Source organism: Urocitellus parryii, chromosome 4 (genome assembly GCF_045843805.1).
Source record: "Urocitellus parryii isolate mUroPar1 chromosome 4, mUroPar1.hap1, whole genome shotgun sequence".
In the NCBI taxonomy this organism is placed as follows: domain Eukaryota; kingdom Metazoa; phylum Chordata; class Mammalia; order Rodentia; family Sciuridae; genus Urocitellus; species Urocitellus parryii.
Window position 1 is genome coordinate 140,346,041 of NC_135534.1, and position 15,079 is coordinate 140,361,119.

The following is a 15,079-nucleotide window of genomic DNA, read 5'->3' on the forward strand; positions in this document are numbered from 1 at the left end:
GAGAAAGATGGATTTATGCTGCCCAATAGGATAGAGAATGAGTGTTGTTGTTGTTGTTGTTTTTAATGGCAACTCCTATCACAATCTCAGTCTCCCATACTCTTGAGTTGCCTATATTCTCCCATACAAGTAAAACCAAAAAGCAAACCGACAAAACGAAAAAGCCTTGTGTATATGAAGAGTTTGTTGGTATATGTACATGTCTACAGGCCCTTTGTTGGTGCATGTTTTCTCTTTCTTTTTTCTTTATTTGTGGTATTTTGGGTTGAACCCAGGGCCTTGCACATGCTAAGCACACTCTCTACCATTGAGCTGTACCCTAACCCCTATGCAGTATTTTGACTGTTAAAGTGATAGTTTGAGATAATCTTTGTGAGAGACTTAATTTTTCCAGCCTCATTCTTGAGTTGGATTTGTTCAGAAAGTTCTTCATTGCTGAAGAGACTTTATTTAATTTTTACTTTTGTGTGGTATTGGGGATTGAACTCAGAGCCCCATCACATACCAGTTAAGCTCTCTACCACTGAACTACACCTGCATGCTGCTGAAGAGACTTTATATAACTTATAATCAGCATTATTTGTGACAATGATTAAGTCATCCTTGGAAACATACTAGGCTTTATTTCATTAAACAGTTTCATGCATTAACATGTAGCATTCTTTATTCTTGTGCCAGAAGCACTGATCATAATTTTTTTTAATGTCTTAAGTACTGACTTTGTTCAGTTGCAAAATACTTGAAGTATTTGAGAATATCACTTTTACTTGGAAGTTTGAGAGGAATTTTTATTTTGAATATCAAAACGAAACACATGTATTTAGAAGTAAGTAGGAAAATTCATATGAACTTTTGACTCCAAACCTGAAATTCAAAGAAATGTCCAGATTCTGAATGCTGCGTAGTCTTCTGATGATTATTCTTGCAAAAAAGTTGTTGACATTGATTTATTAGGAAATACGCTTTGAAGTGTTGAATTATGTGAGAGTTAAGTGTTTGAATGAGCAGACAGCCTCGTGGGGCGAGATTGGAGGAGTGGAAGGGATGAGGAAAAGGAATCACAAAGGCAGGGTGTGGGGAAGAAGGTGCAGAGCTCATGGGGAAGTGAGGGAGGGGCCCTGCCTCTTGAATGTGATAGGTTAGGGAGAAATGAGGGCCTGTCCCTAGGTGTGGCTCTGTCATGAGACTCTCTGCAGGTCACAGAGGTGTGCTGAGACCTGGTTATGTACAAGGCCAGTGGAAATTTTTAAACAGAGTAGCCCTTGTTGTATGTACTTCTTTCCTCAATCCTAGAATGACTGAGCCCCAATTCATGATAATTAATCAGAAAAGAACTTTTAAAAAGATTTGTATCTGTATCTGCCCCAAATGTTTACAATAATTTAAATTTAATGCGTATTTATTAAGTCATTTACTGAAATGACTGAATTTTTTGAGGGGAGGATGCTAGGAATCAAACCCAGGGGTTAGCACATACTGAGCCCATGTTCTACCACTAAGCTACACCTCCAGCCCCTGAATTAATTTTGTCAACAAGATTATATTTGTTCGAAACAGATTGTTTCAGAAAAGGAAAAACTACACTTTTTGTATTAAACATTTTTAAAAAACGGAGTTCTAGGTTATGCAATATGTACAGAAATCTCAGAAACAGAAACACAATGGCACTAATAATATAATTGAGTTTCTCTTGATGGACCCTTTGGGAAGAAGATATAGTCACCTTAAATATGGAACCTCTTCCTATCTAGGTGGTGTTTACCAGTGATCCTCACAAGAGCTACCTCCCTGTGCAATTTCAGTCACCTAGCAAAGCAGAGACTCAGCGCGGAGACCCATCTATTATTTCTGTAAGTACTGTCTTGTGTTGTTTTAGTCTCTTTGGGCTGCTGTGAGGCGGGTGGCTTACACACAACAGAAACCTGTTTCTCTCAGTTCTGGCAGCTGGGCAGCACACAGGTAGGTCAAAGCACTGGTCGATGTGGCCTCTGAGGAGGACCTGTTTTCTGGTTCTTATATCTTGGTGCCTTCTGTTGTGTCCTCAGATGGTGGAAAGGTTGGGTTCTCTCTTGAGTTCCTTTTCTAAGGACACTAGTCCCTGTCCTGAGGGCTTCACTCTCATGTCCTGATCACTTTCTGAAGGCCCCACTTCCTAATACCATCACTTCAGGAATTAGGAATACAACAGAAGTGTTGCCCCTACAACATTCTGACCATAGCAGGTGTGTATCCTGCGGTGGATTCTTGCTTTTATCCTTTGTCCTGATGACCTATATTAACTCTGAGAGTAGTCACTGGTTTTAACAACCTTTTGATTATTGGTGGCAAATGATACAATGAGGCATAAAAACCTCTTTAAACATTTGTCATGTGTTTTGAAATACATTATTATCAAAATTCTTTTTTTCCAAGTGGATTGTTGACTGATTACTTTTGGGCTAATGTTAACACTTGTTCACATTATCTTTTAGTCACTGTTATAGATGACCCTGATTTCATTTCTATAAGAGAAAAGGCATCTTTGGTTTGCTGTAGGCAATCATCACATAGAAAACTGTTTTACCTTGATTTTCAACTTACAATGAGCTCTCAAGATATGGGGAATGAAGGTTTTAAAATTTCTTTAGCTTTTTATTTTGAGATTGTCTATTTTTTTAGTGTTTTTTTTTTTTTTGGGTGAGGAAAGTGAAAATACAAGAATTAGCTGTCTTTTTTAAAGTGGTTTAATGGAAGTACAGTAATGAGTCTCAGTGTCAACGCTAGAATTTGGGCTTAGAGTCAAGTTAGTCATGGGAATCGAACCTTGGCTTATGACCTATCCCAAACCAGGTTGACCTGGGAGCCACCTTGTAAAGAGCTCTTTGGGGGAGCAGGTATCTAGCCATCCGGTTCATAGCCATCCAGGACCTGTACCCTGTCTCACATGATCTCTTCAGAAGTTCATTTTTTGTTTTTCCCCAGTGGTGGACAACATGATCACAAATCCATTTTTATGTGGACAAAGTTAAATTTTAGTTTTTTTTTCTTTCCCAATTTGTTTTTATTGTAGTAAGAGACACTTAACACAAAATTTACCATCTTAACCATTTTTAGGTGTTGAGTTCAGTGGTGTGAAGTACATTCATATTGTGCAAACACCACCACCATCTAATTCCAGAATTTAAATTTAAATTTTTCTTAATAGCTTTGAATTAAGGAGATTCCTGTTTAAATGTAGTTCAAAGATTTCTTAAAGACTGTATTGACATTCATTCCCCTTTGTTAACAGTCCTTTATTTTGTACGATGCTGAAGATGTAATTTTATGAGCATAGAATTTATTAGCTCAGCCTCTTCATGCATTCATGAAGGCTGATCCCAGCCTACTGATTACATCTGTTGGGGGTTGCATAAGGGAGGAGGGTAGGTGCTGAGGCCCACTGTTCTAATAGCTTACTAGATAATTGAAGAAGAAATTGTTTTGCCCCCCCCCCAACCCCAAACAACAACAACAACAAACCTTCAGAAAGGTTATGCCCAAGGTCTGAAGACTTAGTTTGACTCCACTACTGCACATTGGGTGCCTGGGACCCTGGAAAAATCAAGGGACACTGTGTATCTCCAGCGTTCCCTTCTGGTTGACAGAAAAACAGCTTTTCCCTCTTGCAGATACATAATATAAGCATTCTTTCCTGGGACTTGGCATTGCGTTGTTTTTTATGGAAAGTTTTAATTTAACTAACAGGTTTTGGAGGATAGTTTTTCACAAGAACAGTTGGAGTGTATTGAAAATCATTATATATTTTTTTCTCACATGTGCTTCAAATTTTTTTGGTAGCAGGGATTGAACTCGGGGGTACTTAATGACTGAGCCACATCCCCAGCTCTTTTTTTATTTGAGACAGGGTTTTGTTAAATTGCTTCATGCCTTGCTAAATTGCTAAGGCTGGCTTTGAACTTGCAATCCTCCTGTCTCAGCCTTCGGAGCTGCTGGGATTACAGGCATGTGCCACCACATCCAGCTGTACTTCAATCTTAAGCATTCAGATTTTTTTAAAAATAAGGGAATCTCTTCTAGTCTTTGCACATAGAAAATTTACTTCAGTATCTCCAGATCTCTTCACTAGATTAGAGCAATTTAAACATAACTAACAAGACTATTTTGAATTTTGGGAAGATCAATATGATTAGAAATAAAATTTGAATATAATTTCTCCAAGTCAGGTCAAGTGAAGTGGTGAGAGTGTTTCTCCTTGGCTAGCTCACTTTAGTTCAGTTTATGATTTTCCAAAGAGTCACATTGCATGTGGATTAGTATTTAGCCAGCTCTGTTTTATTTTTCCTTTCTGGCTGAGAACTTAATAATATTTGGATGTGTCCAGAGTATGCCTCTTTCTTGAAAAGATCACAAACCATTAAAGAGGATGATTATGAAAATTCAGCTCATGATCATTGTAAAATAAAATGTAGCTCAAAACTCATTTAAAAGCACCATTTTGCTCTTTTGACGTCAGAAGAGGGCTATATTTAGAGCTAAAAGAGATAGAACAGTTGGACTTAAATGATATTTCAAACTCCATGAATCAGATTGTGATCTGTATATAGGTGTAGCCAGAGGCCAGCCCCTGGTCACTGTAGAGCTCTTGCCCTAGTGACAGTGCTTGTGTGTAGACATGAGGTCCCAAGCAGTGCAGAAGGGTCACCCAGCTCAGCTTGGTGGGGCTCAGAGTCTCTTACTCTATCAGCAAAGATCGAAGCATAGTATGTAGGTAGAGTTTAGAGGAACAAGGTGCAGTTTCAGACATTGGATGGGAAGAATAAGTAAAACATGTAACTCGAGTCCTTGAAATACAGTCTGATTCATGGGTTAGAAGAGGCTAGAAAGACCAGTTATCCCAGAGATCTTCCTGCAACAGTGATGACAGCAGAGGACATTTTGTATCTTCAGGTCAATGGCACCGACTTTCCCTTCCGAAGCGCAGGTGTCCTCATCCTCCTCGTGGATGCGTGCAGCGTTCCCTTCCGGTTGACAGAAAGAAAGCTTTTCCTTCTTGCTGATTCCAGTCGCATGGAAGAGTATTTGAAAACAAGCATCCCTCCAAGGTAGGTCTGGCTCACTCTGTACCAGGGATAAGCCACCTTGAGGATGTGGAGTCCTCTACACAGGTAACACTGGTCACCTTGCAGCTTTGGTATGTCTACCTGGTCTTTAACTCTGTGGGCATTCAGGGCTCTGCGAAAGGTACTCATTCCTTTTCACCTCAGCGTGATGCCTGTGTGGTCCAATCAGTTGACAAGCTGTTACTTATCCATGGCAGAACTGAGATGTTAGAAGATTTTGCAAATGATAAGAATGCTCTTAGGAAAGTTCCTTGTGTGGAACACTACTGTGCTGCTTCTTAGTACTAAATTGCTCTATGTTGTACCCAACTCCCCAGAAGGTTTATTACCATTTTGAAGTACCTTTCCAGGCAGTTTTCTTTGTCCCACTGATTGACCCTTGCATAGCACTCTACTATATTTAGGAAGTGAAGTCATTTGGAAATGACTGTAAAAGGGTAAATTAATTTTTAAGTGGTTGAGTGTCTGGTCTGTCTGTTTTTGGTTGTTGTTGATATCTGAAGAAAGATGTACAGGAGAGAAACCTTTCTTTTTCTGGGTTGGTCAGACCTTTCCTGGGGGAAAAGATGTGAACTCAGGGTCCTTTCTGCCCCTTAGCTTTGCTGCAGATGCTGAGTGCAGCCATTCAGGGAAGAGCATAAGCTTCCCAGGGAGTGAAGTCCTGTCTAGCTTTCAAGTCGTTTTCAGTTGATGTTATTACTTATGTTTTTTATAGATCACAGGACCAGGTCTCATGAACTAACTGGATTATTTTGGTGCAGTATTCCATGTGTAATATAAAGTCATCCTTCAGTATCCATGAGGGATGGTTTCGGGACCCCCTGCAAATACCAACATTTGAAGATGTTCAGGCACCTCATATAAAAATGATGTCATAATTGCATATAACCTGTGCACATCTTCTTGTATATTTCAAATCATCTCTAGATTATGTGTAAACACTGTGTAAATAATTGTCATACTGTATAGTTTAAGGAACAATAACTAAGAAAAAAAAGTCTGTTCATATGCAATACTGATGTAGTTTTGTTCCCAAATATTTTTGATCTGATTGCTTGAATTCATGTATTCAGAACCTATGGATATGGAGGGTTGGCTATAGTTTTATCTTATGGTTCAAGATAATTATGAGAGGTTACCATATTCTTTAAGGTTTTCAAAGTTTTTCCTAATGATGAAAACACATGCACTTATTTCCCCTAAAACAGTCTAGGATATAAATTTCACCACAAATATTTAGGACAACACAGAAGTCCTGCAAGTTAACCTATAGATTTGAGTTAAAAACCAACTCATTAAAAACGTAGTTTCTAGAAAGAGTAAGAAAGGCTTTTGAGAGATCAGTAATACCAATTCTTGATCTGGCTGCTGGTAATGCAACTATGTTAAGTTTGCAAAAACTTAAGTCTTTTGGACACTTAGGAATGTGTTCCTGTATGTATGTTGCATTTTAACCAAGTATTGAGAAATTATGGGGCAACTGGCAGTGATTTCTAGGAAGACTGAAGGCTTGCTCGTGTGTGTACATGTATGTGTGTGATTGTGTGCATATACCTGGGGGCACATGGTGGCATGTGGTGGCAAGCTGATCTGTTAATGTTCTCACAGCAGAGTCCTGAGTAATTCTGACCTATAAACGAAAGTCATGTCTTCAGGGTTGCTGGGGACAGTCCTCTGGCTAATTTTGAATTGAGGTTCCACTGCTTTAGAAAGATCAACCCCAGCACAGAACTTAACAGTCTTAGTCTAAAAGTCAAGACCCACATTAAGAAATTAAATACAATACTGAATTGTGATATATTCATACATGCACATAGCATAATTTCGTCAACTTCATTCCTCAGTTCTTCCTCTTTCCCTCCCCTCCTCCCTCCTCATTGGTCCCCCTCTTCTATTTGACTGATCTCTTCTATTTTCATAACATCTCCTTTTTGTATTCCTTTTTTATTTCTAGCTTCTGCGTATGAGAGAAAACATTTAACTCTTGACTATGGGAGTTTGTCTTATTTCACTTAGCACAATGTTCTCCGCTTCCATCTATTTACTAGCAAATGCCATAATCTCATTTTTCTTTTTGTCTGAGTAGAACTCCATTATGTGTGTGTGTGTGTGTGTGTGTGTGTGTGTGTGTGTGTATCACATTTTCTTTATCCATTTGTCTGCTGACTGACACCTAGGCTGGTTTCATCACTTGACTGTTGTAGGTTGTGTTGCTATAAAAGGTGGTATGCATGTATCACTATTATATGTTGATTTTAGTTCTTTTGGATAAAAAACAAAGTGTGGGATAGTTGGGTCGTATGGTGATACTGTTCCTAGTCTTTGCAGAAGTCTTCATACTGCTTTCCAATGTGGCAGTACTAATTTGTAATCCCATCAGTAACGTATTAGTAGGAACTCTTTAAATAAATTACAATAATACCAGGGACTTGTTAGTATAAAATACTAAAATAAACCTTGAAACTATAGTAACTAAACCAGGAAAAGGATCCACAAGGATCAGAGTACTATGGTGATTTACTATATGATAACGATGGCAAGGTTTAAAAGATATAAACTTTTTTCAAAAACCATGGAGAACAGCTTTTGTTTTATTATTTATTTATTTTTTAATTTATTTTTTGTAGTCCTGAGGATTGAACTCAGGGCTCTGTACATCTTAGACAAGCATCTTTCCACAGCGCTACACTTTCAACTCTTATTTTTATTTTTTAATATTATGTTTATATGGAGCCAACCTAGATGCCCTCCAGTAGATCAATGGATAACAAAAATGTGGTATATATACACAATGGAATATTACTCAGCAATAAAAGAATAAAATCATGGCATTTGTAGGTAAATGGATGGAGCTGGAAAATGTAATGCTAAGTGAAGTTAGCCAATCCCAAAAAAACAAATGCTGAATCTTTTCTTTTCTCTGATATAAGGAGGCTGATTCATAGTGGGGTTGGGAGGGGAAACATGGGAGGATTAGATGAGCTCTAGATAGGGCAGAGGGGTGGGAGGTGGAGGAAGGGGTTAGCAATGATGGTGGAATGTGATGGACATCATTACCCTAAGTACATGTATGAAGACAGGAATGGTGTGACTATACTTTGTGTACAACCAGAGATATGAAAAATTGTGGTCTATATGTGTAATATGAATTGTTAATGCATTCTGCTGTCATATATAACAAATGAAAATTTAAAAAAGAAGATTGTGTTTATGATGATAAACCATAGGTAAATAAAGAATCTTAAGTAAAACAAAAGCCGTACTCTCATGAGCAGCAAATTATTCCTTAAAAGAGCCAAGTCCTAGCTGCTCTCTGGGTCAGACGTCAGTAACTTTTGCTTTCTCTACTTTGGAGTTTTCCTATGTTGTAGTAAAGTGAGAAGTTCCATCTGGAGCCAGAAAATTGGAACTTGTACAGCAAGAATAAAAAAGCATCTGAGCTGTTTTTCTTTTTGATTTCTGCTTTTTTCTGGAATTTCTATATCGTACTCAGTTCAAAAAGGTACTCAATAAATACCTGCTGGATGATGAGAATTGACTCCGGTTTTCTCACTTTTACTTACAGGTCTATTGTTCTGTTGAGCACAAGAGGAGAAATAAAGCGGTTGAATATTTCAGATTCATTAATACCTCTGGGATTAGCCAAACCAGCTCACCTTTATAACAAAGGTTTGTATTTGTATTATTCTATCAAGTTCTTGTGAGGCTAACAGCCTATGCACTTTTACAGTGGAATTGAGCTACCAGTCTGTTTTCATGAGCTTGTTTGGCAGGTATGGGCATCATTAAGATAATATCTACATAAGGGGATAGTGTTAGAGGAAGTGTGTTGGGATATGGTTTGTTACTTGACTGGTAAGAGCTCATGAGTTCATTTGCTGATATGAGGAATTGTAGAGTGCTTATATGTACATATAACTTCATTTTGCTCAGCCCTGACTTACCTTCTGCATTATCTTGCTGGAAACTAGTAACTATACAAATTGATCTTTTTTTTTTTTTTTTTTTTTTTTTAGGGAGTACCATATTTTTGGGATTCAGTGGAAACTTTAAACCATCATGGACTAAGCTATTTACCAGTCCTGCTGGACAGGGCCTTGGGGTGCTTGAAGAATTCATACCTTTGCAGCTAGATGATTATGGATGTCCCAGGGCCGGAAGCATCCGCAGAAGAGATTTGGAATTGTTAAAGCAAGCTTCAAAAGCGCTTTAGAGACTGACTATAATTTAAGTGCTGGGGGAAAAAAATGTGAACTAACTTATTTAATTTATGGCATTTAAAAATGACACTGTTAACCCAACAGAACCGTTTTCTTGTTTGATACTAAAAAGGGAGAAAAGAGTTTTAAAGGGATTGCTTGAATACCAGTTCGCGCACCTTCTAGTTGTACAAAATGTTTAAGGATTTATTTGTCTTGGTAAGGCTGGTGTATTCAGAGAGCAGTTCTCTTGTTCCTCACCTTGCGCCCTACTATTTGGTAATGACCATATATATATATGTATAAACATTTTGTATAATGGGCATGGCGGGGTGGGATGGGGGCTTCTGAGAGTCAGCCTGAGCTCTTTAGAGGACCTGCTACTGTAGCACCTTGGATACTTGAAGTCTGATGCTCAGTTGTGTCCTAAAGCAGTTGATTTGGGTGTCTGGCTCATTCAGCAATGCCTGGGGCCCTATTTCTGGGAAGCCTTTGAGAATTTTGTATGATGCCGAATGACAGAATTTTACATGACAACTCAGGCCCAGCTCATGCCCTTTTTTTGCCTGGACATGTGCTATTTTTATTCATTTGTATATTGATTACTTCTAAGGAATCAATTTTCAAACAGGAAATATATTGGGTCATAAGGGCTTTGGGGGACAAGAAATCCCTTTAATCTGTGACCATTGAGCAAAAATTTGACCTGCACCAGGGTCTGAGGTTGTTGGGACCAGTTTTTGCAGCTTTAATCCTTAGTCTGTCTTGACTGTGTATTTGTTTGAAGTGCAGAGCTGAGCTGAGCAGTTACATTTTTGTTTTTGTTTTTGTTTTGTTTTAAAGAAGCAGGATGTTTTCCTGAACTGTAAACTTTGTGTTATTTTTAACTTGCACAAGGGAAGTGTGTTCTTGGTGTTGCTCTTGCACCTAGGTTTTTTGTTAATGTTTTAGTGTGGATTTTTCAGAAGCTTCTCTGCTCACCATCCTGCCAGGAAAATCAGAAAGCTTAATGATACTCCAGAATGATGGGGGGAGGCAGGCTTTTTAAGGGTCAGAATCATGAATCGAATATTGAGAAATGAGCCTCTTCATAGCCTTAAAGGAGTGAGTCACTCTGCATTAAATGGTTAAGGAATTAAAAAGGGCATCATGACACCCAGTTTCCCTTTCCACTGGGATCTTGTGTCTCCTGCCAGTGAGGGCTGTGTGTGGCAAAAGGAGATTGGCTCCACAGCCTGGGTGTTGCACATGAGGAGGAAAGATACTTCAAAATGCCTTTATGTTTTTATAAACCCACAAGGCACAAGTCTGGTGGAGGGATGGCCAAGGGTGTTCAGGCGGACGTTGGAAATAAGCATGGACAAATTCACTTTCCTCTACCAAGGGCCAAGGCTAATGGCCTGTACTTCTGTGTCCAGGAGACACTACAGAGCAGCTCTGTGACTTCTGTTACTTTACAAAATATGCTACCTCAAAGTGCTACCGATAAACCATTCTAACTGTAAGTGCTCGTGCTAAGGGCACGTGTCTTAATCAAAGTTTGGTTATCTGTTTTTTGGGTGTGGGTTGTTGTTGTTGTTGTTGTTGTTGTTTCCCTTGTATAGTGATGAGTGAGATCTTACCTATTAAATATATTATTGGATCATGGTTCCTGAAAGTGATTAAAGTTTGTGTGTATGTGTGTTTTATGAGTTAAATATCTATGATGTGTGTTTTTTAGAGTTTGGTTCTTTAAAGATTTGGGGAGGATGGGTAAGTTTCAAGGCACTCAGTTTTTTCTGATTTATATACTAATAATCAGGGTCTAAGTTAAATAAATAAAAATAATGTATGCATGTATTTTATACATGTGTGTCTGTGAATCTCTGTGATTTTTTTTTAAAGTTCCGCATTCTAGCTGCAAAGAAGTTATTAGCGGAAATAAGGAAAGCAAATCCAGTGAGTAGATTTTGTAAGGCTGAGCATCAGCAGGGTGGGACCATAGTCTCCATATTCTCCAATCCTGGCTGCACATTGGAATCACCATGGGGAGCTTTAAAAAATACAGAGGCCTGGACCCCACCCTGTAGATTTGAATTAATTGGTTTGGGGTGCAGCCTGGGCATTGGAATTTTTTTATAGCTCCCTGGGTGATTCTAATATGAAGCCAGGTTTCAGAATCACTGTACTAACACAATAATAGGCCCACTGTTGAACTTCAGTCTGTAATTATTATTATTATTATTTTTTTGTGATCCAAACACAATTGCCTTCATCTACTATTTTTATTTGAGTTTCCTATATTACTCATGGGACTTCTAACCCTAACCAAAGCGTTTCACTTGTTGTCTCTCTCTCTTTTTTTTTAATAGAACTTTTTTTTTTTTTTTTTTTACAGTTTTCAGTCACTAACCCTCTCCAATTGTTAAATTGGACCTACAAGTTGATACACACATTTCAGGCCTTTGGGAGCTAGCAGTCTATTCTAATTCTACTGAGAAATTTTATTCCAAAGTGATTTATAGGTTTGTAAGCATTTTCTATCAGGTGAGGCAACTAACTGATTGAGCTCCAGAAATGTGGCTGCTACAAATCAACCAGCTGATGGGAAACACAGGGTCTCTCATATTGTCCACAGACTGGTGTTTTACATCTTTGCTGCGTGAGTCCTGCTTCTCCACCTGAGCCAGGATGCCATAGGCTATCTTCAGAGGCTATGAGAGAGTGCTTGTGAGAAGATGAAAGGCAGATGCACCTCCCGTCATGGAAAATGACTCCAAAGCAGCCGCTAAGCTGATGTGTAGACTGGGGGCCAGAGAGCTATGACTCCTCTGTCCCTAACTTCCTCACAGGTCCTCATGCCTTGGAGTTACTTTGTTTTGAGGGGGGCTGGGCAATGAGGCGAGGGAAGGAGGATTTCATGCCTCAGGTAACTAGGTTTTTATTCCCTAAGAGATGAAGTCATGTTTGGGCCAGTCTGGTTGAAAGGCATTTCAAAAGGAAGGAATGCACTTGGTTAATCCAAGTGTGTTTTTCTGTTATTCCCAGTGGATAAATATACCCCAAGACAATGCTTGTTGATTTTGAGTGGCAGAATTGGAGTTTTTCTTCTAGATTTCTTGTTTAGTTTTCAGATACTTATTAAACTATGCCTAATGACCTGATAAATTCTCCTGGAGGTGAAAACCTTTAATAGGGTGACAGATTTGTATGATTACTGTTTGTCGGACTTGGTAATGACCCAGTTTGCTAGAAATGGGAGCAGACTCTCTGGTCTAGAGCAAATTTTCAACAAAAGATGTGGGTGGTGAGGGGGTTTGGGCACAAAAAATAATGAAGGAAAGTCATTCCCAGTTCCTCATTCACAGATGATAACCTGTTTCTCATGATTTGCTGGGCCATTTGAGTCATTTACTCTTACTTAGCTTCAATATGAGAAAGAAACCCATAAAAACAATGCTTAATTAGGTCCTCATGTTGTGGGAAAAGGTTGGCACATGTTTTGCTCCTAGTTGATAAAATCAGAGCGTGATTGAACTGTGATTTCTAAATGAGAAGCTCTGCCCGACAGGATGTCCCCATACATCAGCCTTTACCAAGCTGTGAAAATGTTCTATTCAAAAATAAAACAGGATGGGTCAGAAAACATCTTCCCAGATGCGTTTTCTGTAATTTCCTTTATGTGGACAACATGGTGAGTCTAAATATGAAAAGTAATTAAAATTCATCCTCAGGAAAGCTTAGATACGATGATCACAATTGGTTAATTAGAGTTGGCAAAGTATGACCTGTAAGCTCCCTGCCTGCAATTTTGAGCTAAGAATGGGGTTTTTGTTTTTAGTTTTAATTGACACATTTATATACATGAGACACACTGCAGTGTGATAATTCACACATGCATTGGGGAGTTATCAATTTAGGGCAATTAGCATACCCACCACCTTAAACTGTTATCCTTTCTTCATGGTGAGTATAAATTCCTCTCCTGATTTTTTTTTTTTTTAATAGTGGGAATTGAACCCAGGGATTCTCTACCACTGAACTCTACTCTTAGTCAACCTTTTTTTTTTTTTCCTTTTCCATTTTGAGACAGGGTTCCACTAAGTTGCCAAGACTGGCCGTGCACTTGTGATCCTCCTGCCTCAGCCTCCCAAGTAGCTGGTATTATAGGGCCATCACCTTGGCTGGCTCTTCTGATTATTTTAAGATGTATGATGCATTATTGCTACTTGTCTGGTATTCTGTAGCACTATAAGGAACTAATAATTATTTATATATTTTTAATAACAACAAGTTGGAAAAAGTCAAAAGAAGAGTTATATTTTATACTGTGAAAATTCTGTGAAATTTAAATTTTCATTAGTGTTCATAAGTAAGGTAGGAACTGGAAGGAACCCAGCCAAGCTCATTCACTTCTGAATTGACTATTGGGACTTTCATGTGGCCATGACTGAATTGAATAGTTGCAGGAGTCTGTGGCCCATAAAAAATTTGAAAATATTTACTATTAGCCCTTTACTGAAAAATTTGCTGACCCTCGATCTCAGTGAAGAGTTTACTGGTGTTCATTGTCCTGTTCTTGGAACTGCTTACATTGTGAGAATTTAAAAAGTAGCCAGTTAAGGAAAAATCCCTTAGCAGAATCACATGCAGTGTTGATGAAAATGCAGAACCCCAAACCCAAGCTCAGCCTTAGAATTGCCATCCCCAGCAGGCAGAACAGGGAATGAAATTCCCTAACAAGCTCTGTAGGGGTTTCTTATCAAGGATGAAGTTTGTAAACCCCATTGAATGAGGTGAGTTCTTTCCCCTCAGCAGAGAACACTTCTGGACATATTTGAAGTGTTTCTTTTTGTAACCTTGTGGATGCCATCTACATGGCCTTCCCCAGAACTTCTTTTGACAGTTTAGGGCAGAGTTGATGCACAGCAGGGGGTATGGCTGTTACCTAGGCAAAGGTTTGTGAAGCCTATGATTCGGCCCTCCCTCCACGATGTCTGACGTTCGTTCTCATTGTTAAAATTATTCCTTTGGCAACTGTTATTTCCACTCTGTGATCCCAACCATTCTTTGTTTTCTGCAATTCATTATTTTAAGGCTGAAATTAGGCTGCACAGGATAACAACAGGGTTATTTTTTGTTTGTTTGTTTTTTTCTTTTTTTAGTGACACTGTAATCCTAGTTAATATTTAGCAGAAGTCTCATTGATAAGTGCAAATGTACTTTTTAAAAGTAGAATGAATGATTTTATACAGGTAGTTTGCTTGTGGTACTATGGATTGAAACCCTAGACACCATCACTGAGCTACATCCCCAATCCTATTTATATTTTTATTTTAAACATGGCCTTACCTAAGTTGCTGAGGCTAGCCTCAAACTTGTGACCCTTCACCTCAGCCTTTCGAGTAGCTGGGATGACAAGCATACACTACCATGCCCGGCAAGCAAAAGCCTTTTAATGCATGGACTTCATAGAGAATCACAGGTGGTTGGGTGGACTTGAGAGATATGGAAATTGATCCTTGTTAAGGAAGAAGGGTGGAGCTCTGGGAGGGTGGGGCATTTTCCCCTTCCCTTAGCCCACATTGATGGTTAGCACCCAGTTCCTGAGGGAGGAAGGCCTAGACCAGGAAGGTTGCTGATGTTGGAGAATGTGGGCTTCCAAGTGTCAGAAGATAGGCAGCATCATTAATTCCCAATGTGGGTGGGAGGGAGAGAGAGTTCTGATAGGAAAAAGAGAACATGATAAAACTTGTTGCTTCCTCAAAAGTGTACATGGGATCACCATAGCCTTGAGGACAA

At 38.9% G+C, this 15,079-nt stretch overlaps 1 protein-coding gene across 2 annotated transcripts in view; it reads left to right on the plus strand.

The window, feature by feature from the left end:
* The window catches only part of Cemip2 (cell migration inducing hyaluronidase 2), a 76,022-nt gene extending 64,930 nt beyond the window's left edge, over positions 1 to 11,092 (plus strand). For both annotated transcript variants that reach the window (XM_026389259.2, XM_026389260.2), the window contains 4 exons: positions 1,752 to 1,850; positions 4,927 to 5,081; positions 8,665 to 8,768; positions 9,116 to 11,092. In XM_026389259.2, coding sequence (XP_026245044.2) covers positions 1,752 to 1,850; positions 4,927 to 5,081; positions 8,665 to 8,768; positions 9,116 to 9,312 — 555 coding nt within the window. In that variant the 3' untranslated portion in view covers positions 9,313 to 11,092. The remainder of the gene's footprint in view (positions 1 to 1,751; positions 1,851 to 4,926; positions 5,082 to 8,664; positions 8,769 to 9,115) is intronic.
* The last annotated feature ends 3,987 nt before the right edge of the window (positions 11,093 to 15,079 follow it).